General features: G+C 43.4%; 2 protein-coding genes across 2 annotated transcripts in view; one reads left to right on the top strand and one right to left on the bottom strand.

Moving 5' to 3' along the window:
• LOC5519462 (hydrocephalus-inducing protein homolog) overlaps positions 1-25,096 on the top strand; it is a 71,702-nt gene that overhangs the window by 30,172 nt on the left and 16,434 nt on the right. The window contains exons 37-60 of the mRNA XM_048721070.1: positions 316-589; positions 1,154-1,408; positions 1,703-2,112; positions 2,615-2,798; positions 3,393-3,615; positions 4,147-4,506; positions 4,843-5,047; positions 5,717-5,887; positions 7,147-7,368; positions 7,803-7,966; positions 8,758-9,036; positions 9,279-9,486; positions 9,871-10,043; positions 10,544-10,842; positions 11,192-11,460; positions 11,755-12,104; positions 12,498-12,642; positions 13,086-13,379; positions 13,816-14,053; positions 15,084-15,295; positions 15,709-16,003; positions 16,243-16,517; positions 17,027-17,310; positions 24,296-24,493. Of these exons, the coding sequence (XP_048577027.1) occupies positions 316-589; positions 1,154-1,408; positions 1,703-2,112; positions 2,615-2,798; positions 3,393-3,615; positions 4,147-4,506; positions 4,843-5,047; positions 5,717-5,887; positions 7,147-7,368; positions 7,803-7,966; positions 8,758-9,036; positions 9,279-9,486; positions 9,871-10,043; positions 10,544-10,842; positions 11,192-11,460; positions 11,755-12,104; positions 12,498-12,642; positions 13,086-13,379; positions 13,816-14,053; positions 15,084-15,295; positions 15,709-16,003; positions 16,243-16,517; positions 17,027-17,310; positions 24,296-24,493 (5,987 nt within the window). The remainder of the gene's footprint in view (positions 1-315; positions 590-1,153; positions 1,409-1,702; positions 2,113-2,614; positions 2,799-3,392; positions 3,616-4,146; positions 4,507-4,842; positions 5,048-5,716; positions 5,888-7,146; positions 7,369-7,802; positions 7,967-8,757; positions 9,037-9,278; positions 9,487-9,870; positions 10,044-10,543; positions 10,843-11,191; positions 11,461-11,754; positions 12,105-12,497; positions 12,643-13,085; positions 13,380-13,815; positions 14,054-15,083; positions 15,296-15,708; positions 16,004-16,242; positions 16,518-17,026; positions 17,311-24,295; positions 24,494-25,096) is intronic.
• Positions 18,002-20,914, bottom strand: LOC116603303 (galanin receptor type 3). Its single transcript, XM_032364344.2, has 2 exons — positions 20,727-20,914; positions 18,002-20,183 (listed from the first exon to the last, which is right to left on the bottom strand). The coding sequence occupies exon 2, from the start codon at positions 19,880-19,882 to the stop codon at positions 18,818-18,820; it is 1,065 nt and encodes a 354-aa protein (XP_032220235.2). The 5' UTR covers positions 19,883-20,183; positions 20,727-20,914; the 3' UTR covers positions 18,002-18,817.

The raw sequence follows: 25,096 nt of genomic DNA, 5'->3' as shown, positions 1-25,096 counted from the left end.
GTAAGGGTTGGCGGGAGTGGTTGAGGGTTGGCGGAATGATGAAGGGCTGTAGTTTTTTTTTTAGTTTGTCGAGCTGTATTTGGAGTGTGTGTAGGGTTCGGGGTGAGGTATTGTAAAAAGGGTAAATGCCGTCCGATGAAGGTCTACTCGTAGTTTGACAGTCAGTATCTGGATGAAGAGAAGATAAGGGAATGGCTACGGAATGCTATTTGGAAGGTTATAGTGTAGGTAAAATTTATAACGAGTATGAGAGTGTCTAAATTGAAGTGCTATGTACTTATACTATGAAGCCTGAAATTATTCCCTTTTTATCAGATGCTTCGTACAATGAAAGGTTATGACGAGTACAACACAATCTTGCTACCGCCACGCCAACCAGGAGGCAAGCTACCCAAGGAGGTGACAGATGCGTACGAGGAACTGCAGCAGAAGAAGGAGGCCGAGGAGAAGGCGCAGCAGGAGGCAGCCGCCAAGCTTCAGGCAGAGAAAGACGAGGAGGAGGGGTCAGAAGCACCCACAGCACCCGGTCTTGCCACCCTGCCTCCGACCCCAGGGGTGAACGAGAAGCCCCCTAGCGAGGATGGGGACGGTGAGGCTACCGGATTAAATACTTTCAAATATTAATCTGCTGGAGTCACTGTGAAATTCGATCCAGCCTACAATAGTTCTAACGACTCTGTTTTAAAGTATGAAATGATGCAGGAATGGTTATATATTTTCAAAACGATTGAAATCTTATTATTTAAACCAAACTTAATGTTGTCGCTCTTGTGGAAATCAGACTTGATATCTGTGTTCCTGTACAGACGCCAGCAGCCTTGGCGAGGGGGAACTTGAGATCACACCGGTGTCGCTGCCGTCCCTCGCTACTAATGCAGGAATAGATATATATTTTTTAAATCATAGAAATCTATACAGGGGCGTAGCCAGGGGGTGGCCTAGGGGGCCCGGGCCTCCCCTTTTAGCAGCCAAAAATACAGTTAATGTATGAGACATTATCTAAATACAGAAGAAAATGCCTTGAAAGTCCCTTTTGGGCTTCCTCCTGTTAAAAATCCTGGCTACGCCGCTGCTATATATTCAAACCCAACCCAATATTGTCACTCTGGTGGAAACCATAGACTTTAAAATTAATATCTGTGTTCCTGTACAGACGCCAGCAGCCTTGGTGTGGGGGAACTTGAGATTACCCCAGTCTCCGCCGCCATCGCTCGCTACCTCGGCATTGATCTGACTGCCGAGGGTAAGGCTGCACGTAACCGCCGAGGTATAGCTCTGATAGTTCATGGTGCGCCTCTCTCCGGTAAGACTGCTACCTCGGTCAGCCTGGCAAGGAAGTACGGAGCTGCTCTGTTGACCGTTGACAGCGTCGTGATCGAAGCGATCTCCACGGGGTCATCTTCTGCAGGTGAGTTAAAGAGCGCTAGCCAGACACACATTTGTCATTGGAAGATCAATGTGGAAAAATCTCGAGATAACCACCCGGAAACAAAATTTTACTTCATTTACGAAATTCAATCGATAATGTCGAAATAGCTTCCCTAAATCAGTCTATGGAAATGAATGATGGAAATTGACGTTGATTGTTTATGTCCTCTTACTCTAGATATCCCGGTTTTCTAACATTCTTATGTAGATAAACGATCCCAGGTGAATGAGTCATATGCCTTAATTTTCAACAACCTTTTTGTTTCTACCTTAGCCCGTCGTGCCAAAGAATTGTGCGCAGCGGCCGCCAGATCAGCCAAAGAAGCCGAGCAAGCAGCCGAGGCCAGTCAAGCACAAGCCCCGGGCAGCCTTAGCGTTGAGGCAGTGGCTCAACTTAGTGCCCAGGGCGCTCCTCCTTCCACCACCGGCGGGTCAATCATCGGGGTCTCCTCCTTCATGGGAAGGGAGGGGAGGAAGACCTCTACCATTGGTGGCCCAACTAGCGTGCGAGGGATGAAGGGCGTACCGCAAGTGCAACAGCCCTCACCGCCGGCAACCCCGCCCAACGCTGCCCCTATCGGCAGGAAGTTGAGCGTCAGTGCGAGTGTCGGGGGAGAGGATGGTTTGTTCAGCTGTGTGTTACCTGAAGACCTGCTTGTGGAGTTGCTTGCTGAGAGGATGTTGGTAAGAGAAACCCTCGGGAGTAGCCACGAGAATTAGTTTTTGAGAATCCCTATGTCTAGAAACTGATAGGGTGGGGACAGTTCCATCCTCGGGGACCCAGGGCGTACTGAGGTTACGCTCAGCGCTCGTTTCCGCTCAGTACGCCCTTGGTCCTCGAGGATGGGACAGTTCCCAATGTCTATTTTGCCGCGTTCGTGCTACTCATTGGATTTCTTTCGTTATCCAATAAGGGAATTTTAATTTGTCTTCTCATTTGTATTTATCGTATTTCTGTGTTAAATGGGCATATTATTTGTGATTCAGAAGTTAAGAAAGAGGACTGACGACCAAGACTTAGCTATCTTTATGGATAGATAAACTGTCCTTCACTGACTAACCGTACGTTGGTGGGAATTTTATCGCGGCTTTGTGATGAACGCACTTAAGTCCACGATAACCTTTCACTGTATACGACAGTATATAAAGCATATGAGCGTAATGTGCGATGATTTTTTTCCGCTAGCTAAGCGACTGCCATCGCGGCATTGTGATTGACGGACTGGAATCCCTGTTCAGTCCCAGCATGGCAGCGACCTCAATAGCCCTACTCCGCGCTATCAACAACCGCAAGTACATCTACTTCGTGACGCTGCTGCTGGACCAGGCCAGACTCAAAGTCGTCGAGGAGAAGCGCAAGGAGGAAGAAGGTATTAAGGGGAGCCCTAGCCTGCTAATGAATAGGAGTTTGGATTTGAAGCTACGAGTTATTCCGCTGGAAAACGGGATAGCACAAAGTATATGTAATTGCTATGCCTGCAAATTGGCTAAAGCACCCATGAAGTTGGTCCCTCACCTGGAAACCCCTTCACCCCTTCTGGGAAAATGAGCATAATTTTGATAGCGTATTACAGCGAGGACACTGAAAGCGGGCCATGCTGAACAACTTTGACCAATAAGATTCGGCTCGGGCACCGTAAACATTTTGAAAAAAAAAAAGCCCAGCCAATCAGGTTAGGGTGTTTCCACGGTCAATCGACAGCCAAACGGTCTGGCTTCGGTCGACTACGGTGTTCAAGCCGAATCTGATTGGTCAAAGTTGTCCAGCATGACCCGCATTCTGTGTCCTCAATGTAAGAGAAGATTATTCGATTCAGATGACCTCTGATCGTCTCTGTATATATACAGATTAGGGTCCATGACGGCCAAACTGTTTGACAATTAGGTTTAATTAGAGGGGAAGGTCTTAGCCTTTTGCGATACCAGTAAGTCTTTGTTTGAGTTTGTTGTTGTTTTTCCGCTAGCGAAACAGCGCAAACTTGCCGAGGAGGAAGAGAAGCGTCGCCTTGAAGAGATGAGCGAGGAGGAGTATGACGCGCTGACGGATGAACAGAAGGCAGAGGTGGACCGCAAGCACCTGGAGCAGAAGAAACAGCGTTTGAAGCGCGAGATGGAGCGTCAGGAGAAGGAGAGGAAAGAGAAGGAAATGCAGGCACTGCTGGAGGAGAAACGGCTAGAGGAAGAAAAGTGAGTAGTGACTAGGAAACATTAGGGACGACAGCAACGTGGAAGACGACGACAGAAAACAATGATTGGCAGAAAACAAAATTTGATTCAATTCAATATTCAGCCGTTTTGCACTAAACCACGACGTGAAACCCCCAACTTTTACGATCAATTGAGGACGCGAATGTTTGCACTGTAAACTCTTCTAACTACGTTCGCTACTGCAGAAATAATGTCCTTAGTCATTTTTTACATGATTTGCTTATTCAAATTTGAATTGATCGCAAAATTCGAGCTCATCTTTCTCGATCTCGTTGTCCTAGCCGTCCTGGTCGCCCTTGCTTAAGTAATTTAAAAAACACGCTACATGACGTATTAGAGGCAGCGATAAAGGAAAAAATAAACGGCTAAAGCTAAAGGAAGTAGCGTTAGAAGAATCTCAAGCTTTTTGAGAGACTGCATAGGTTGAGGATGGAAGTCTTTATTTCTCTATGGCTCAGTGCGTTAGCAAAAATAAATTCCGTTAGCTCCGTGCTCGCTTGAAACTTGTAGGAACGCCAAGCGCAAGCGCCCTGGACAGCAAGGCGGACCGGGCTCCAAAGAGAAGAAAGGGCACGAGGAAAAGAAGGAAAAGAAACCAGAGAAAAGCAGTGACAAGTTGTCATCTGGGCGCGTAACGGCCGTGGCGTCCCAAGCGCAAAATCTCGAGGCTCAGACACGAGGGGGGGCTCCCTCTGTCATATCCGAGCGATCGGACAGCAGTGACGTCATTGACGACAAGAAGAAGCTGGCGGCAAAGGCAGGGAAGCACCCGCGCATGTCTTCTGGCGTGATACCGCCAGCTGCTCCCGCGATCGAAGAGCCAAAACCTCTGACTGAAGAAGAGGAGCGTGAAAAAGAACTCCATAAAAAGTAAGTCAGCCTGTGGTGATGAAGAATCGTATGGTTGTGATAAAAATTATGAAATTCTGTCGCTTAGTAGCCTGAGCTCAATTAAGGTTAAAACGATTGGAAGTCTCTTCAAAAATACGTGGCCAAAATAATAGCAAATTATTAAAATGTGTCTGGAAGGTTTCTGCCGTCTGATCGCATATCTCAAATCCCAGCCGGACAAGTATAATTGCGTCGGAATTTCTGGAGAGGAAAGATGTTTTGTCTGGATTTTTCTCACATTTAATATGAAAATATTTACAATGCTTTAATTTAGCCATGTCAGTATTTTTGTATTTTATGTTGTATTTCTTGTAGGTTTACCTTATTTGAGGCAAGTCTCCGGGAGATCGACAATGTTTTGCAGCACTGGGACCGGTCCACTGGCACGGTCAACCGGCCAGACTCGCCGAAATCGGACATCTTTGAATTGGATCTTGTGCCTCAGCTTGGATCAAAGAAATTTAAGGACAAGAAAGACAAAAAGGAGGAGAAAGAAAAAGAAAAGGAGAAGGCAAAGGAGGTACATGTATTGTGGAATGCAAAGATTTGTTTCGAAAGTATAAAAAAAGCGAGGATAGTTAGATAATTATTCTAAATCATAAAAGTTAAGAATCAAAGCGAAACCAAAACAACATTGTCAAAGATTTCGGGTCACCAAACTGTAAGCAATGACGTGAGATCATCACGGGTCAAGAGCCAGGACGAAAGAGTGCTCGTGTGCCAAGCTATGTTATGATCCCATTATCCCTAGGGGGTATTACATAACAATCATGGTCGTAGTGAAACGCTCCGATGGGAAACCATAAAATTCCTATTTGTAGACAAATACAAAGAGGATTGGCGGATGGCAACTGGAAAATAAATGTTTTGTTTGTAAAAAAAAATGCACAACGCGAGCAGGTTTCTTATTTGAACCTGCGTGGTTACGCAGATAGATTGCAGCAAATAGAATGCAGCCAAACGTTACAGGCGTGCCCCTCTCCCCCCCCCCCCCCCCCCCTAGCGGCTAAAAAGTGGGTCATTTCTTATTAAGGAATCTTCAAATACTATGCCTTTTCCATATAATACCTATGACTGCGCACCCCCCACAACCTATCCTCGGTACGCGCCTACGTCACAAAGAGGGAAAAAGTAAAACTGTAGCTGATACTGCGTTATTTGCTCATGCGCTTGTGCGTCTTTTCCTCAGCACGTCCCTGAATCCCCGCTATCTGGTGTGAGTGGCGATCATGATGATAACGAAGATGCTTCCAAAAAAGATGGGCTTGGGGTGCCCAACGTGATGACCGACGTGATGCAACCCCAGGAGTGTGCAACTGAAGTCGTCATGTCTAAGGGGATCCTACCAACACCTATTGAGGTAGGCTATGCAACTCAAATGTCGGCCGTCTTATTCAGGCACGAGCTCATGTCATGTCTAAGGGGATTCTACCAACACATATTGAGGTAGGCTATGCAACTCAAATGTCAGCCGGCTTATTCAGGCACGAGCTCATGTCATGTCTAAGGGGATCCTACCAACACCTATTGAGGTAGGCTATGCAACTCAAATGTCAGCTGGCTTATTCAGGCACGAGCTCATGTCATGTCTAAGGGGATCCTACCAAAAAGTATTGAGGTATGTTATGCAACTCAAATGTCGGACAGCCTATTCAGGCACGAGCTCATGTCATGTCGAAGGGGATCGTGCCAACTCCCTTGAGGTAGGTTATATAACAGAGTGGCTCAAATGTCGGACGGCTTATTCAGGCACAAGCTCATGTCATGTCCAAGGGGATCCTACCAAAAAGTATTGAGGTATGTTATGCAACTCAAATGTCGGACAGCCTATTCAGGCACGAGCTCATGTCATGTCGAAGGGGATCGTGCCAACTCCCTTGAGGTAGGTTATATAACAGAGTGGCTCAAATGTCGGACGGCTTATTCAGGCACAAGCTCATGTCATGTCTAAGAGGATCTTGCCAATACCCATTGAGGTAGGCCATTCATTGGAGTAGGTCAAGTCAAGGAGGTTTTTAGCTAGGCCCAAGGTTGAGGTTATTTCGTGACATGTAATATCTATGGTAGCGTGACATGTCATGTCTATGGTAGCGTGACATGTCATGTCTATGGTAGCGTGACATGTCATGTCTATGGTAGCGTGACATGACTTGTCTATAGTAGAGACATATGGTAGATTTGACAAAGCTATCAAGGTTGCACCAAGGTTGCATGTTGTGTTACTTGTCAAGGCTGGGGACGATATGTCAGATAATGTTGATAACCTTGCATGATTACAAGGCTATACAGCTATTTCAAAAATCGTTGTCCAAGATCGCTCTGCTTTACGCGCCCATACCGCAAGGTAGTATGGGTAATATATGCTGTTTCAGACTATGTTTATTCTTCACTACCGGCGCAAACTCGTTAAGCTCTGTCAAAATAGCAGAACAGCAGTCTATTTTAAAAAGTCCTTAAACTAAAATAAAAATTGTGAGCAACATATTACTCAGAGCAGCTCGCGGTATAGGCACGTACGGCTGAGCGCTTTTTGACAACGTTTTTTTTGAAATAGCTGTATATTAATATAAGGGGCAAAGGATACTGCCATGTTGATAAAAGTTATCATAATTTTACTAGGTTTTGGATGGCCTTGGTTTGGGTGAACATGGTCCTCCCATACCCCCACCAGCCTCGTTTTCCGTCGTGCCGTATCCGGTGAGGCGTCGGGCGCCACTTGGCTCTGACCCGCCATCTCATTACATCTTCATCGCGAATGGACCTGACGACCCGAATGCTCCTCAGGGGGAGAAACCTAAGGAGCCCGAGCCAGAAGCTGATAAGCCTGCTGAGAAATCACAGGTAAAGCTTATTAATGTGTCACTCTAGTTAGAGTAAGCTTTAGCAGTCGGTTTGTTAGCTGTAGCTTTACGATATCTTCTTTTATAAAGTCAAAGGTTGATGTAAGCCGGCTGAGAAATACGGGTAACGTTTCTTTAATATGTCACTGTAGTTGTACGATATCTTCTTTTATTTTAAATGTCAAAGGCTAATATAAGCATGTTGTGAAATCATGTGCCACTCAGAGCTAACTGTAGCTATGGATATGCTAGCTGTAAATTTAAACACGGTAACATCTGTTCACCTAAAGTCAGAAGCTGATTGATAGTTTGTGGTCATTTGCTTTGAATTTAAGTCTTTTACCAAGACACTGCCCCTTTAAGGTCAATGATTGTCTCTGGCAGCCACATGGATGCTTATCGTGCCTATTTTTAATGGATGTTGTTTGTCTGTAGGAGCACAGTCGAAAGAGTCAGCGCGGACGCGATAAAGACGACCGCGAAAGCGGCGCTAAGTCTCGTCGTGAACGTCAGAGCTCGGCCAGGAAGAGCAAGGGGGGAGCTCACGGTGCAACCTCCCCTCCCCCCACCGTTGCGCCTCAAGTAGACGAAGACAAGACGTAAGTCTTTGGCTCAAAAATGTGGCGGGATATAAATGTTTCTATTCTTTGCTTCTTTTTCGGCTCTTTTTAAAACGAATTTTCCACAATTTTGCCTTCGTTCTACATAAAAAGATATAGTTGGCTGAAGGTGGCCGCCATCGCTATCCACATAAGAATTTAGATGCGTTTGGCATTTGTGCATATTTTTTGTTGCGAAAAAAATCTGTCCTCTCGGAATTCTGTAAAGTCTACTCAAGCTAACTTTTAAAAGAGTGCATGTTTTTGTTGCAAGTAAGTAGAGAGAAAAAAATCGGTCCTCTCGGATTTCCTTACACTCTCCTCTTGTCTTTTAAGACAAGAGCAAACTGTACAGAATTCCGAGAGCAGACTCTTAAAAGGGTGCTTGTTTTTTATGCGAGTAAGAAAGGAGAAAAAAAAATCGGTCCTCTCGGATTTCCTTACACACTCCTCTTGTCTTTAAAGACAAGAGCAGACTGTACAGAATTCCGAGAGCAGACTCTTAAAAGGGTGCTTGTTTTTTATGCGAGTAAGAAAGGAGAAAAAAAAATCGGTCCTCTCGGAATTCTGTAGTCTCCTCTTGTCTTTGAGCAAACTCTCTTGTTCTTGATGCGAGTAAGAAAAGAGAAAAAAATCGGTCTCCTCGGAATTCTGTACAGTCTCCTGTTGTCTTTTAAGACAAGAGCAGTCTGTATAGAATTCCGAGAGCAGACTCTTCAAAGAGTGCTTGCTTTTTTCAGCCCTTCTTCCGTAATAGTAGCACACTGTAGTTATCTACCATTCTATTCCAGTGACGGTCCCCAGACCGCCCCACAGCTTGCTTCCCATCGCTGGGTCATCGCCGCCAACGAGTCCGTCACGTTGAGGGTCCGATTCCGCTCGGAAGAGCTCGGCCAGTTCGACCAGACGCTCAACTTCGAGCTCGTGGGCACGCGCCGCCGCTACCAGCTGTTCTGCCGCGGCGTGTGCGCCTTCCCCGCGATAAGCCGAGAGCCCAGGGTGGTGTTCCCCCACCGCAGGAAGTACCGCAAGCCCGAGGAGATCTGCCACAAGAAGTACATCCTTAGCAGGTGAGTCACGCTATTAATGAAATGTCACGCTAGGGCCAATGCTCTTGGGAGTTGTCACGCTACGTGCCGCGCTATTGATCGGTTGTCACGTTAAATTCTGCTCTATGAAGGAATTGTCATGCCACGTAGTTAAGTTGATTTAACACCAAATCTAAAAGCCAACGATCACGTTATGGAATGTATCTCTAACGTTTACATGTCAGAGTGTGACATGAATACGTCTCTTTTTGTGTTTCTCGCAGTGAGACGTTTGAGTTTGGTCCTTTGCTATGCGGTAAAACACGTGACCGCTACAAGGAGGGACGGTACCCGGAGAACTTCGAGAAGCTCACCATTCAGAATACGTCTCCGCTAGAAGCAGAGTTGAACTTCTGCTTCCAGAACGATAGCTCTGCAGTCACGTTCATATTGGACCCGCCCAACATGACGCTCAAACCAGGAGAAAGACAGGTAACGACTCAGATTACTGTTTACTTGATTCAACTACTGCTGATGAAATCTGTGGAAGGTTCAGCAATAGTTGCCAAGTGCCCACTTAGCATTGTTCCTTTTTCTAGAAAACTAAGTTGATTACTGGCACTGTGTGGTATTACTTAATCCCATCCGAAAAATAAAACCTTTATAGTATGTCTCTTTTTCCATTGTAAACTATACTGGTAACGTTTCCTTTTCCAAGAAAATGCATAACCCTCCCCCCCCCTCCTTTGATAAAATAGACCCTTGATATGATATTTGCTTGTTATTCTAATTTATACTGATATTGGCATGACTTACATTGTCTGGCCTGTACCTTTATCCATATGTCCAGGCTCATCCTTGTTGTTTGTGTTTTAGGACCTGCTGGTGTGGGCGTACCCCAAGACCACAGGGGTCTTCGAGGACGCAGTAGTGTGCTGTATCAGGGAGAATCCAGAGCCGGTCGTGTTTAAGATTTCGTGCTCCGGGGTGCGACCTGAACTCGAACTTGACCGCAAACAGCTGCAGTTTGACCGCGTCCTTTTACACAGGTACTCCATAAAAGGGAACATTAAGGCAAATTGTGAAAGTGCTAGGTTTTCTGTAGCCTGCGTGTAGCCGAAAATAGTTCCATTATTACTAATGGAATTATTTCCGGTTTTCTGTAAATTGAAATGTTCAGAACGTTTCATAACATACGCTCATTTCATTCTCATTAAACTTTATTTTTAAAACTGCTTTGCAGTATCTAAAACTACTGTTTTTCATTGAATTTTTCAAAACCGCTTAACCTCGCCAAAACCGTTTATCTATCTATCTTTACCGTTTATCTAATTTCTAATCTCATAATCGTTGAACTTTTCTGAATCGCTTAACCCAAAAATGCATCCAAACTTACTGTTCATAAGATCATCTCAGTTCATAAACTTTTAAAGAATAAAACAATTACCAAAATTATACATACTCTCGTCGAGAATTTTTTTCTTTATTTTTGCGCATTGGCGAGAGCAACTTGAACCAAGTTGCTTCATTTGAACATTTTTATTCTCAGGAAAGACACGCGTACCATATTCCTGCGCAACAGCACGCTACTTCCCGTATCGTGGCGTATAAACGGCATGGACAACTTGGGCGACGACTTTTCGCTCACCACCGAACACGGCGTGATTGAGCCCAAGTCCGAGTACGCCTTGCAGATGCACTTCCGCGCCGTGCGGCCCACCAATGTCAAGAAGATAGTGCGGCTGGAGGTGTCGGACGTGGAGCAGATTATGGGCCTTGTGCAGGCTGAGAACATCCAGGTCCACGCGGAAGCGTACGATGTTGCGCTTGATATGAGCTTCCCTAAAGGTGCGAAGGGTATACCGTGGACAGTGGTAGAATGGGCAAATGATTATGCTATCAAGCCCTTAGAAATGTGATAAGAGGGGTTAGGGTGGGGGGTATTCAGGGAGGTTCAAGCGGACTCAAGGTTCCATAAGAGAAATCTGGATTCATATTCAACTCCCGGTAAAATCCCCCCCCCCCCCCCTGCTGAACCTTTTCCACCCCAGACCAGCACCTTCTTTCTCCCACCCCACCCACCCCACCCCAGCTCCTTTCTCCCACCCCTAACTTAAAGTTGCCCTCTAGTTGAAAAGACATCGGCTTACGGGACTCCGCCAAAGTTATGCCTACATGATCCCTCTCCCTTTATTAGGTGCTGATGGCGGACTGGACTTCGGCGTCCTTAAAGTCATGGACGAGACCAAGCAGACTTGTTCGTTGAAGAACAAAGGTCGCTTTGAAATAAACTTCAACTTCGCGTTTGAGCCGACCGAGTCGTCACCTCCCAACATCCAGGATTTGTTTACTGTGATGCCAAACCGCGGCCCACTGCTACCAACAGACAGACCCACCCAGGTGCAAGTGATCTTCCGTTCCAAGGGCGAAATCAGCATTAAGGACCAGCCCATACTGAAATGCCAGGTACAGGCGAAATATAAGGATGTATGATGCATGGTGTGTAGAAGGCAAAGTGAGGGGAGGGGGGGGGGGGGTAAAGGCTAGAATTAAAAAGAAATTGACAATGCTATAGGGGTTTGTCATCTTCCGTTCTATTTTGTAAAGTATAAAATAATACATCAGGGAATGTTGTATTATAAAAATTGGTAAGAGTTTTGGATATTAAAAACTAAAAAACAACAGCACTGTCATGCAAGCCGGACCAGCGTGCTTTAATTTTGTAGTATCATGTCACGAAGGTCTCTCGTTACCCTCTAGATCATCGAACCACACCTTGGCGATGCAGGAGAGGTGATCGCAAGTATCCCCGTCAAGATCGCAGTGCGGTCTGTCTACAGCAAGTACGCAATTTTTCCCATGAGCGATATCAACTTCGGGGCTATGCTCGTCAACACCAAACGTACGCTGCTCTTCACCATTGAAAACAAGGGCGAGTTCGACTTCCGGTACTCAGTCCTCAAGATGGTCAACACGACCTCGCAGGGCCGCCAGAGACTGGGACCCCCGGGCAAGAGGGCGAAGTCACGTGACGGGTCTAGCTCGGGAAGGTCGCAGCAGCAAGAAAGTGGAAAGCCGCCTAAACCGAAACGCGCAGACTCCGTTAGAGGGTATGTGTTCCAGTGCCTCTCGTCTTTGTATTTCAAGAACATACTGTTAGTGAAAAATCGACGTGAAGAATCGCTTTTATTATATAAAGAAAGAGCAAACAGTTTTGTTAAGTAAGGTATTTCCACGTCGGCTCAAAGGATTGTCCGCTTACAGGAGAAAAACAAACAGTTTTTTGTTATCTACTACAGGAGTGTTCATTCTACTTGCACCCATCCAGAAACTCTGAACAATTTTATCGGGTCAGATTCTGTTGAATTTGTATCGTTTTAAAAATAATGTTCTAAAATGTGTTCACCGTTACGAATTGATGGACGGAAATGGTAGTCATTTTACGTCTCGGGGTTGTTTGAAGGGGAATCAAAGGATAACTTAATGGTGCGTGTTCTTTGCAGGGCGGATGTGTCTACAGGCGCGCCTAACATCAGACTCCAGCTGGGTATGTTCACTCTTTACCCCGCAGTAGGGAGTGTACCTGCCGGGGGTACCGCCCAGATCACTGTCGACATGATGGCCGAGACCCCGGGATTTAGCGAGGAGGTGAGTGGGCGTTTATCTCCCTTTCAACTTGCGCGATGTTTGAAAAGTAAAGACAATCAGTTGCATGGGTTACTGGCATTACTTCAGTTTGTCTCATACTTCTCCGGTAAAATAGCATACGGTGGGAGGAGGGTCAGTTTAAAAATGTTTTTCTTTTGAGAAAATAGTGTTGAAGTTTTAATTACGGAAATGTCTCGTTCTGACATCGACCAAAAACTAATTGTTTTTTTTCCTGTATCTCTAATACACAGCCCCGAAGAAGTCTTTTTAAAGACGAAAATTTGGCAGAACCGAATTCCAGTTTTTGGTGTATATTATTCATTCTTCTGGTTCACGAACACGACTATTTGGTTTTTTTCTAATACAACCCCAGTACAGCTGTAGGCCCAGTTATTTGTAAACTGCGTTCGATATTTCAACTGCCACCATTTCCTCTATTTCAGGACATTGCTATCGACATCTCGGATCGTCCTCCTACGGACCACCCCCAGGGCATCCCGTACAAGCTGATTGGCGAGACGTGCGTACCAGGCATCTCCATCATCTCTCCCGAGACCGTGGGCTCAATCTTCGAGGAGCACGTGATCGTCAAGCAGCTCAACTTATTCCAGTACCTGACGCATGACCTGGCCAGTGGAGCGGGCGTGTACGGCGAGGACGAGAACAAGTTCATCTTCTACAATACCATTGTGGGCAGGAAGGCGAAGGCGCGCTTCAGGATAAGCAATAGTAACAAGGTAAGATAGCCGTTTATTCTGTTATGTGACATAACGACATAATGACATAGGCGCGTGCACCCTTATGTTCATATGTTCAAGTGTGAATGTCGTTATGTCACTAGCGTGCACCAGGCATTAATATCCTTTATCGCAGCTATTAGATCCTCGCTGGTTGGTGCACTCATTACTGCCATCAGAACCTAACTTATTTGTCACACACACCACATCTTCACTGCCTTCTTGGTCTTAAAATAAATTTAGCCTGTATAGCAGCTGTTCCACCTTTTATGCTCTCAACCCGAACCCGATTATTTAACAATACCCATAGTCCTTGCCGTACTTTTGACCTGTCATACTTATGTCATTCAATTATCGATAATAAGGTTTTCGGTTTATTGAGAAAGGCGGAAACAATGAGTTATACACTTATACACATTTCCTGGTTTCTTTCAAGGTGCCTTGTGACGTAGTTCTTTCCGTAAAACCGCTATCCAATAAGCCATCTGCTCGCTGGCACGACGTGTACGAGATCGAGCCCCAGCGTGCATCCATCCCCGCGCATGGTCACATCTACGCTACCGTGACCTTCTGCCCTCCCTCCATGCAATCGTACTCCGCTATCATGGAAGCTGCAGTCGATGGCATGCCTAGCAACGTGTCCAAATATCGCAACCTCATCTTTGACATACAAGGTAGGGTAGACCAATTGCATCTGCTGTCTACTCAAGATTTGCTCCCTATGATCAACGTCACCACCACAACCACCACCACCACCACCACCACAAAAAAAAGATAAGGGAAAGTTCATTTATTATCCCGAGGGGGGGGGGATAGTGTCAAATCAGACTTCTTGGTTCAACTTTTCTCGTTTTGGGGGCAGTCATATGCCATGCAAAATCCAGGAGTCCGGGATACATAATAAGTCACGTTTTATCTATGCAATGCAAACTTGTATACAACCTAAATATATTTTTTATGGTTTCCGCTATATAAATTATAAAGTGCTTAAGTTCCATATCTAAAAAAATATAAACAAAACGTTTTAATGCTATAAGCGCTCATTCTCCGTCATCAAAATTCTCGCTCATATCTGATTTGCTGTCTATTCCTTGCTCTCTTCTTTTCTCTTTTCGCATGCTGCGCTTTTCTTGCAAGAAGATCAAAAAGCCTGTTTGCTTCTTCTACGTCATCAACCATTATCAGGTTGCTGGAGTTAGTTGCATCTTTGAGAGATTGAGTGCCTTCACTTTTTCTGAATTGATGTTTTCAGCCAATTCCTCCCCCTCCACTTTCTGACCAGCTTGCACCTTATCCCTTGCTCGTGTTCCTTCCCTTACTCATTCTTTCTTCGGATTTTTTGGAGGGGGGGGACACCGAAAATATAGGGGAAGCGTAAAGGGGGGCATGGAAAATTTTGTTTCTCCTGAAGGGGGGGGGGGGGAACTAATTTTATCCCTGTCTTTTATCAATATCCTCACGCCCACCCACTTCCCCCCTTCGGGATAATAAATTAACTTTCCCTTAGCAGATAGAAAGATACGACAAAATGTAAACCATCCATAAAGAGAACAAACCTAAAAGAACAAATAGAAATCAGTAGATAAAAGCTACATCCAATAAAGAGCTTCGCAATGTCAACTGTCAAAGGCTCCACATTATATTGTCTCGCAACAAGACTCGCAATCACTGCCTGATGGATTTTAATGTCTTGTCACGCACTAGGTGAAGGTAACTTGCCCCGCATCACGGTGGTCCGTCCGACTGCACGCAACAAGAAGGGGGCACCTGTTCTCTTATTCAACCGCCTCCTGTTAGGCCGCACCCAGGTACTACCCCTAGTGCTGCGTAACGACGGTAGCCTGACATCACATGTCAACATCGACCTGAAGGACTCGGCGGGTGTATACAAGATCGTACCTACCGAGGAAACCAAGGTACGTGGAGAAATATGTTTGATGTTTTATCAATGTCTTACTGGAGGGGTTGGAAAAGCGGTAGGGACAACATCGACCTAAAGGACACTGTCCGCGTATAGAAAAACTTGCCTACCACCGAAGTAATCAAGGTGTATGGGATGGAGATTGGGTTTGGGAGTGAGGGCTGTTAAAGAAGCCTAAATGACGACGAAGGTTGATATAAATTAGCTGGGTACTCTTTGCCGCTTGATCTTTTCTAGATAACACGAGACCTATATACAGCGCTTGATTAAATGAATCATGTTATACTCAAATTCTCCTTTTCAGGCAATACCATCCCCTTGAAAGTAGCCATTGAATTCCACTCTTAATGCCTTCTGCTCTGTTCTAACGGCACTTTAATGTAGGTAACACTTGAAACTTTTATACAGGCTTTCATCCCTGAAGACAGTGATAGCACAGACCCCAAGACCCGCGTTCACACCGCCTCCGTATCCGTGCCTATGGATAAAACCGCTGAATTCCGCGTGGAATTCACGCCCAGCAGCACTGGGAGACTTGTGGGCGGGCTCAAGCTTTCTGTGGTGGATAACCCGTATGAGGAGGGTGCAATACAGCTTATAGGGGAGGGGTATGAAGACGAGGTTACCATTGACAACATACGAGCCGCTGCTGTACCTCAGGAAGAGGCACCTGCAGTCACGAACATAACGGAGGACACCCCTGGTGAGCGCTTCTTTATCCCCTCCAATGTAACAAGCCTTTTCCAGTAAAACCGATCCCCAAATACTACTGCCCCACGCACGGATAGTAACACAAAATAAAACTTGTGTGTTGATTTGCGAACCGCATCACGTACATTGATTATGTGTTGAGAAATTGATTGGGATTTACTTGGGAGTATCTTTCTCGCTTTTCTGTCGATCTATCACCGACGTCACTGTAATACCCGATTTGTCCCGCAGCGTCCCGCGAGAATCACATCCGCTTCGAGGACTGCCAAATCGGCATTTCCAAGCAACTGTCATTCACACTGACAAACCACTCGACCACGGATCCTATTCGGTTCAGCTGGTCACCGCCACCAGAGCTCACATTCTCGCCCTGTATCGGGCATTTGCAGCCGGGCTGTGCAAAGGACATCGCCATCAGCTTTATGTCGGCCAAGCCTAAGACAATGAAAGCCGAGAATGTACCGTGTAAAGTAGTAAAGATAAAGTTGGGCGAAGCGCAGGACAGGGTACGTACTTACAACCCTTTAAGAAAGCCAGTTACGCCTCCACTTTACGCTCCCGCACAATACCGAAAAGTATCCGTTTCCATCGGCCAATACAAGCGAGTAAATGGGATACTTTCAATCAAGTATTTTTCATATATAAGCTCTGAGTGCGCGGGTCGTGACTGAGTGCGCGGGAATATATGGGCCCGAGAATTTCACTCTGGTCATAAAACGATGAAAAATTTTGAGGCTCTTTAAGTTCTCTTACAGTACAAGCTAACGAGGAAGTATTATCCAGCGTTTTGAGTAAATGTTCAAGTGTTGGGTTTTTTTGTGAGCGGGTCGTACGGGGATGAAGGACCCGCTAGTCAACCAATGTAAGCGTGCGCAACACTATAGCTATACAATAATAAATCAATGATATCAACTAGTCAGTATTCAGATTTGTGATATTTTCTGTAATAGTAATTACTGTAGTAAGCATTCCGTATTTCACAAAAAAAGTAAAAGATGTCTTCATGTACATTCAGCCTTTAGACTGGGATGACCGCATGCGAGTAGTAAAGTGGGTGGACATGGAAGATGCCGCCCCCTCCAAACCGGAAGAAGAATTACCCGGAAGGGCCAAGCTCGTCAAGCCTACCAAGAAGCGGGTGGTGGAAGTGGAACCTGAGCCTGCGTACGCAGCCCTAGGGGACAGCAGTCGAGACGTAGAGCTACTGGTCAGCAGTGTTTGTGACTACGCCAAGGTCAAGTGCAAGGCAGAGAGCGTTCATTTCAAGGATACACTCATGTTTCAGACCCGTGTCTTCAGGTAAGTTTGACAAAACGGGTGGGTGTGGTGTCTCATAAACGACATTATCAGCACTGCGCATGTGTAATTAGCGGCGTAGCCAGGATTTTTAACAGGAGGGGGCCCAAAAGGGACTTTCAATGCATTTTCTCCTGCATTTTAGATAATGTCTCATACATTTACTAAATTTTTGGCTGCTAAAAGGGAGGGGGCCTTCTAGGCCACCCCCCTGGCTACGCCCCTGGTAATCTAGATGGATCCGCTTTTCTTGGTAACGTTAAGTAATAATTAGGGACCTGTCACGTTTGTGCCCATAAGGATTAGTGTGTGTGTGTTGGGGGGCTGTTAATACCGATTATCATGGAGTAAAAAAGTTCAAGAGAAAATTGCATATCGGCAAACGAGACTGGTCCTCTGAGAGAATAATAAGTTTTTTTAGGGTTATATATATATATATATTTATATTTTTTGTATACTAAGATGTATTTAAAATTTTGTCATAATTTAAAATTAATACCGAGCACTATTTGGTCCTATCAAACTTATGCTTCCCTTTCATCCGGCTTCCTCTTGTTTCCGCCTGTATGGTTTTATTTCACATCCTGAACGAAAAGACCTTTATAGACTTGATAGGAAACTTTCCCGCTCAAATCGAAACATGAGAAAATACCGATAAGAAATTGTAACCCCTCCTTTTTATTTCTTCTGTTCATTTTGTTCAATTTTATTTTAATTTCGCCACGACTAATAAGCCACGCGTCTCAATGTTGTCGAGGTGGCAAGTTTTTGGCGCATCTTTTCCTTGCGTTTATCTTCTCTCGTTCAATATTTGCTTAATTCATTGACAGTTTTCGGTTTCTCTAGGCTGGTTGAGCACTGGCTTTGTCTTCAAAGAGATTAAGTTTTTTTTCCTGCTTTTTAAACCTACTAATGTGGATTCAAGTAAGCCGGCCATTGATATGCACTTAGTTGCCGGCGTGATTGAACATGAGGCTTAAATCAATTAGAATATGAAAAAATCTTCCTAATTTTATTTATTTATTCTTTTATTTTTGAAAATGCCAAGTTTTCTGTTGTCTCTAGTTTACGGCTTCACAATTTTAAAATGGAGGTCGAACAATATATTCTTCTACCAAGAACTAGATAAACGAATGACAATTTGATCGTCTCTGAAGAGCCTGAAAGTGTGTGGTACTAGAAAAGTCATTCAGATTATTTTCCCTATAGTCATGCTATGAAAGCACGACCAACTCTAGCATCCAAGTTTTATAATGCAAGTGTAGATGTCTTGTCAAGTTCAACACTTGAATCCAAAGTGAAATTGAAATAGTTCGAGGAAGGAAAAAAAAAAACATTTTCATACCGCCCAGGCCACAAGGTATAGAGTGGAAACTATATGTCCACATATGTGTGCTTAAAATAAGAATGCCTTGTTCAATCTTTTCTTTTACTCATAATACATCTACTTTATTAGTATTGGATGGTTTTAAACGTTGTTCTATCTACCGTAATGTGGAAAGAGCTCTATTTAATTAAGTGTTGAGTTATTTTCCATGCTATTCCCCAAATCGGTCGATATAGTTCGTGTTTGTCTAAACGACACCACTCTGTTTGATGCGAGAATCACTCGCTTGTCTACCCGAGAAATCAGGCTTCTCAGCCTCGCACGGAACTCGTAAATGAACTTCAAGTAAACAAACGGCCCTAGTGCCGTGTTAGCGTACAACAAAAACGAGAACAAGAAACTAAGTTTTCTCCTGTCTGCACACGATGTGGTGTAGATTACGCGGTTCAGATGGAAGACTGCGTAGTAGATATAGAACGGGCTGACAAGCAGGCTGTAGGTCAACACGGAGCAGAACACCATACGAACAGCGTTACGTATCCTGGACTCCCGAGTTTTACGCTGGCCACCCGGAAATCCACTCGGTAGAACGTGATTGTGCAGTTTCTTGACAGTACAGAGGTTAATGACGACCACAGCCATCCCTTCAAGTCCAGTTGTGAACACGATCAGGAGAATATACCACTTGGGGAGGGGTGAAGTCATCCATATACAGTACGAAGTGCCATCAGCTCGTTTGACCGACTCTACGTACCATAGAACAGGCATGCACTTAGCGCAAGGTATCGCCCACGAGAGTGCAAGGCTGAGAATCCGCACATGCCTGGTCATCCCAGCCGTCCTCAGGAACGACTTGGTCGCACGGTGCCTCTCGATGCTTATCAGGACCATAGTCAGGGGGGTCACCAGTAGCGGCACGTCCACTACAAAGCTTACGATTTTGCACACCCAGTCGCCAGTTAGACCCCTCGGAATCCACGCAAACGTGTTTAAAAGTAGCGGCACTATGTATTGCGTAGTTCCGTGCGCACCAACGAAGATGAGATCGGCAGCTGCGGCGTTTGCGAGGAAGTAGTTGATGTTCTTTCGCGTGGCTCTAGGCTCGACGTAGACTATGTAGATGATGAGGGAGTTGCCGAGGACGGAGAGCAAGGTTATGATGATCGTGGCCACTAGTTCAGCCACACGTGTCGCCGAACTATCCGAATCCGAGTAGCAAACTGATGTAGATGTCACGTTTACCGACATCACGACACCCGGTTATCTTCCGCACAAATCTGCTTTGCTGGTAGACTTTCGGATTGAATGCTATGCAAACTCTTGTATCGTCTGGATCGCTATCTCGTTACAGTTTGCGTTTCTTTTTGGTAGAGTTTTAGATATGGCTACTGCATCAATGTCATCTCTTGTCTCGTCTGGGTCGATATCATGCGTTTTTCAATTTGGACAAAATTATCCACAAGATAAATATTTAAGCTTTTTTTTCTGGTAGACTTGCAGATGAGACAGCTATATCAGTGACATCTCGTGTACCATGTAGATCGCTATCCTGCGTACAATAAGAACTACAAAATTATCCAAAGAATCTTAATCTCGTTACAGTTTGTGTTTCTTTCTACCTGGTGATGCGACTGCAGCATAACAAAGCCAACAACTTTATCGTCTGGATCCCTATCCTGTTTTGTTTTCCAGGGAAAATTAACCGAAGACGGTAAAATATGGGAAAAATACCCAAAGATGAGCTATCTCTGGTTCTAGTTTGTATTTCTGTTAGCAAATTTACTAAAGTTGGCCTCTCGTTGGCAACCCGTATATCAATAAAGTGATGTATTTGTGTTTTGATGTGTTACACTTTTGGGTGCAGTTAAGCATTTGTTGACATCAAAACATCTCAAATTCTAGTGCAAGATGTGATTCCGTTCGCCTTGTTTTTCTACTTTATAAAAAGTATCCAATACTTCCAAGGGATTATCTGCATCGGTTTTATCCACGCACCACTTGGCAAGTTTTGTTTTTCTCCACTCTTAGCTGCCAAAATTGGATTACTATTTGCTTAAATAAAATGAATTCACTGTTTCATCAGATCTCGTACCTTGTTCTAAGGGTCCATTTACCACATCGCGACGAGGATGAATGAAACCTTCGCTTCGTGTTTGTTGTTACGTTTTGAATATGTGTGTTAACTATGCACAATTTCTTTTGCGATAATAGCAATTTCCGTCCAGAATAAACACCTCTCTGTAATTGTGCTCTCTGTGTACCAAATGAGACAATAGATCAGTCATTCGGTTTATATTTGCTGCTGAAAAATATAATGAGGCCATGTGAAATGTCGAGCTATGATTGGTCAACACCATAGGTGCTCTCAGCGAGTGGAGTGGAGTGGTTTCCTTTAAGGAACGGCTTATATTCGATAGGATTTTTTATATTTTCTGTTTTAAAATGTTTTATTCGTGCTTTATAAGTGTTTAATTTGAAAGTCATTATGAGGCTTTAGAGCAGTAAATGAGATTGAGTCGTTGTTGTTTAATTTACATTTTATTTTTTGAAGTACTCCCTTAGAAACAACCTTACGTTTAAAATGTTGCAGAATTAGACACACGTTTTTTATTGTAATATGAACGAGTCTATAGTAGTTTTTGTTGTTCAATTTTTTGAAACGTTCTATTTTTGTACGTCAGTTTTAAAGCTACTGATATCTCTGTTACTCAACTGTTAAAGAAACAGCTTGTTAAAGGAACAGTTAGGTAGTTGAGATGTTTGGCTGATGTTGTTTTTGATTAGGCTGTTCATTTTTTGACACGCTTTTAAAAACTACCAATCCAGAAAACAGAGGTGAAATCAAAATTAGAAATTCTGTTGTATTTTTTGTATCGTTTTTTTTTTATTCACAGACAATAAGAAAACAAAATGTTTTTAGCGCCGGATTTTCATGTTTTTAATAATCTAATCATTTATTCAAATCAATTTTGCCCTGCATTTGCTTGCAACGCTTGCGTTTTGTGCCATGATTGTCAAAATTTTCATCAATCGAAAAAGTTTTGAGTATTGTCTGAGTAAATATAGTGAATTCATTTATACAATGTTGCCTGATACGAGATATTCGTTGGGTGCCTGAATATAAACAATTTGATTTTACTCCTGCATAAATAACATTAAGTTTACAACAATCCTTCTCATAACACTTCTCATAACACACAAATAACAAAGTCTTCGTTTAAACAAAAGGTAAACAAAGTACCCGGTGGAAATGAGAATAAGTGGCGCCGAACAGTCATAATCAATCAAATAGAAAATGTTTATAGTTATAGTCGTGTTATAACGCTATAAATGCCGTGGTATTTTAACGACCAACTAAATTTTCAGGTGATTGGGTTTTTCTTGCCGCGTTTAATGAATATTCTAAAATTGTTAATCGTAATACCTCAATTACAGCCCTTAAATACCCTTTCCTCTCAATTTTTGTCTGTCATTCTACTTTGTTGGTTTCCCTTTTTCTTTTAAGTTCTCTTTCATCACAGTGGTTGTTTATTTTACAATACCTGCTAGCTACTCTAGTCATTCGGTATAAGTCTTCTGGAGAAACTTAATTAGTGTTTATTAACTAAAAAAAATCCTAGCACAGCCATAAAGTTCTCTTTAACAGTTGTTGTTTTTATTTCCACCTCCTCTCACTTCCGTGAAAATGTTTTTAAAGAATGTCTGGCTTGGCATTGAGTGCGAGAGCATAAAATGGCGCGCGGAGGACATGACGGAAAAACCTGGAAAACGCGCAATTCCAGATAGAGAGAGAAGACACAATTTCTTACAATGGCTATAGGTTCCTTTTATTACTGACTGATTTTAAAAACACAAATAACGTGAAGCCGAAGTGCACATAATCAGATTTTGGCTTTTTAAGATAATTTTTCCTTGATCATCATTGCCCTGTGTATTCAGTTCACGGACGAAAAGCTCAAATTTCAATGACACCTTACGAAAAGTCGCATCAATTTTTAAAAAGTAGCACTTGATACTTTGTTTGCTATAAGTTACTAAGTACTCAGAGAAATTCTCCGCCTTATTCGATGCGAAATGGCCTTATTTGAAGCGTCACGTCATGTTTTTCCGTCATGTCCGCGCGGAGTAACTGGCCTTCTTCGATTTCCTGAAAGTGTTTTCGATGATTCTAAAGTAAGGGCGTAGTAGCTTCATGTGTGCCCCCATACGCCATGGGGGGTAAGTAAGGGCGTAGTAGCTTCATCTGTGCCCCCATACGCCATGGGGTATCGACCGCAATGATAATTAAGGAAATAATTAAGGATCATGTTAAGAATAATTCTTCCTCCTCCCCTTCTTTCCATATCATAACCGAGTACTTACCGGTATAATATTTGTTTATCTCGCCTAATCTTTACCTAATGCAAAATCATTGAGAATATGTATAATATTTTTGAAGAAATTTTATTTCTTATTATCTTAAAAGAGTGTTTTATAAAGATAAAAAAGAAGGCTGTAGCTGTGGATTGAAAAGAACGCTTAATTTTATTAGTTAGAAGTAAATAGCCATCGAACCAAGTGTATCGTGGGTGGTTTAAAGGGAGAACTTGACCAAATAAATGTTTACTCAATAATACTTTGCTAGTTTTAATGAAATAATCTTATTTCTAGCATATAGCGGACAATGATAGTCTCCTTCCTCGCTTTAATTTGGAGGTTTCGACTCCTAGTTTGGGAAAACGGTTGAAATTATTCAGAAATGTGCATTTCATGTCTGGCACTTAGAGTTTTCCTTCGTTCCCTGAGTTTACGGTCCGCGTAGCTCATACACCATTCTATCATTTATTTGATTTAGTATTTATAACAAGAAAGTTAATGCACGCGTAAATATGTTTTTCGCTCGACTTATGACGTCCATGCCGGAGGCGAAGGGCAAAACGCTTTTACGCCCAACAACATCAACTTTATTGCTATTATTATCATTTTAGATAGCATCAAAAAGGGAATCAGAACAAACAACAATGATATTTCGAGAGTATTTCCTGTTTCGCGCCAAGGTTTATTTTCTCACGAAAAGCTGTTAAACAAACTCGTTAATAAAATTATATTTGTTGGATACCGATATTGTTTTTCATTGGCTTAGATCGTCGGTTTAAAGAATATTATAGCCCGCTAAATTCTTTACTAGATTCCGTAAAATACACCACGATGCCTAACAAAATGTAAATTGTTATTGAATTATCTCTACTCGTCGTCATTGGGTTTTCATATTATCACAAACAAGATAATTGGCCATAGATTTAACAATATCATGATTTGATTCAGGGAAGCATGAAAGGCTAATTTGTCATATAAATGGTCAGGTCAATCTCATAAACATTTGTAAAAGCCCTGACCAGTATATATGATATAGTTTGTAAATATATCCCTTTATGGTTGATTCAGACAGCACGGTTTAGTCGTATGCGACCTACTTACGACATGTCTTAGCGCTGAATTACAAACTACGACTTTCGTAGCCGAGCATCGTAGCCGAGTTGTATGCTCATTTACACTCTTGTATTGCATACGACTAAATCGCGCTGTCGAAACCAGCCTTAAGATTTAGATTGGCACTGAAAACACTGTAGTCATTGACGAGTTTGATGTGGTTTTAAAATTTTTCGTTCTCAAATCCTCTAGCATCACCTTGTCCAATAAGGGGGACGTTCAAGCGAATTACCGCTGGTCATTCGAGCCTCTGGACCGTGCCAAAATAGTCAGCATCGCTTCAGATACCGGACAAGCAGCCGATCGGCCATCGACGTCCGGCGGACGGTCCATTAGCCAGCAGACCGGACGTGCTAGCACTGTGGTCACTAGTTCTTCGGGAGCTACAAGGTACTGTGTCTGACAACATGTGGAAAGTGTGCTAAAAAACAGTTCTTAGTTCCTAGTCTTCAGTGCACACATAAACCATCTTTACTTTAAGCCAAGACAGCATTGCTGGCACAATGTTTGCGAAACACCTTTTATATTGTAAAATGGCGTGCAAAGCCCAGTCCAACAATGCTTGCACTGTTCGCGATGCCTGATTTTTCTAGCTGTTGCACTCTTGTGTGATGCACGTTTTTGTTGTTTCTGTGTAGGGTCCTTACCCAAGGTGGTAAACAACCGTAGTGTGTTTTTTACATGACCGAAGGGACGTACTGTATACATGGATCTCGCTCTAAGGACACCCACCTATAAAGGCCTCTTATTTATTTATTTATTTATTTATTTATTTATTTACTTACTTACTTACTTACTTACTTACTTACTTACTTACTTACTTACTTACTTACTTACTTACTTACTTACTTACTTACTTACTTACTTACTTACTTACTTACTTACTTACTTACTTACTTACTTACTTACTTACTTACTTACTTACTTACTTACTTACTTACTTACTTACTTACTTACTTACTTACTTACTTACTTATTTATTTATTTATTTAT

The sequence above is a fragment of the Nematostella vectensis genome, chromosome 13 (assembly GCF_932526225.1).
Source record: "Nematostella vectensis chromosome 13, jaNemVect1.1, whole genome shotgun sequence".
Lineage (NCBI taxonomy): Eukaryota > Metazoa > Cnidaria > Anthozoa > Actiniaria > Edwardsiidae > Nematostella > Nematostella vectensis.
This window is presented reverse-complemented; position numbering and strand designations above follow the sequence as displayed.

Coding starts and splice junctions, on each gene's coding strand:
- LOC116603303 (XM_032364344.2), bottom strand. CDS start 19,882: ATGTCGGTAAACGTGACATCTACATCAGTTTGCTACTCGGATTCGGAT.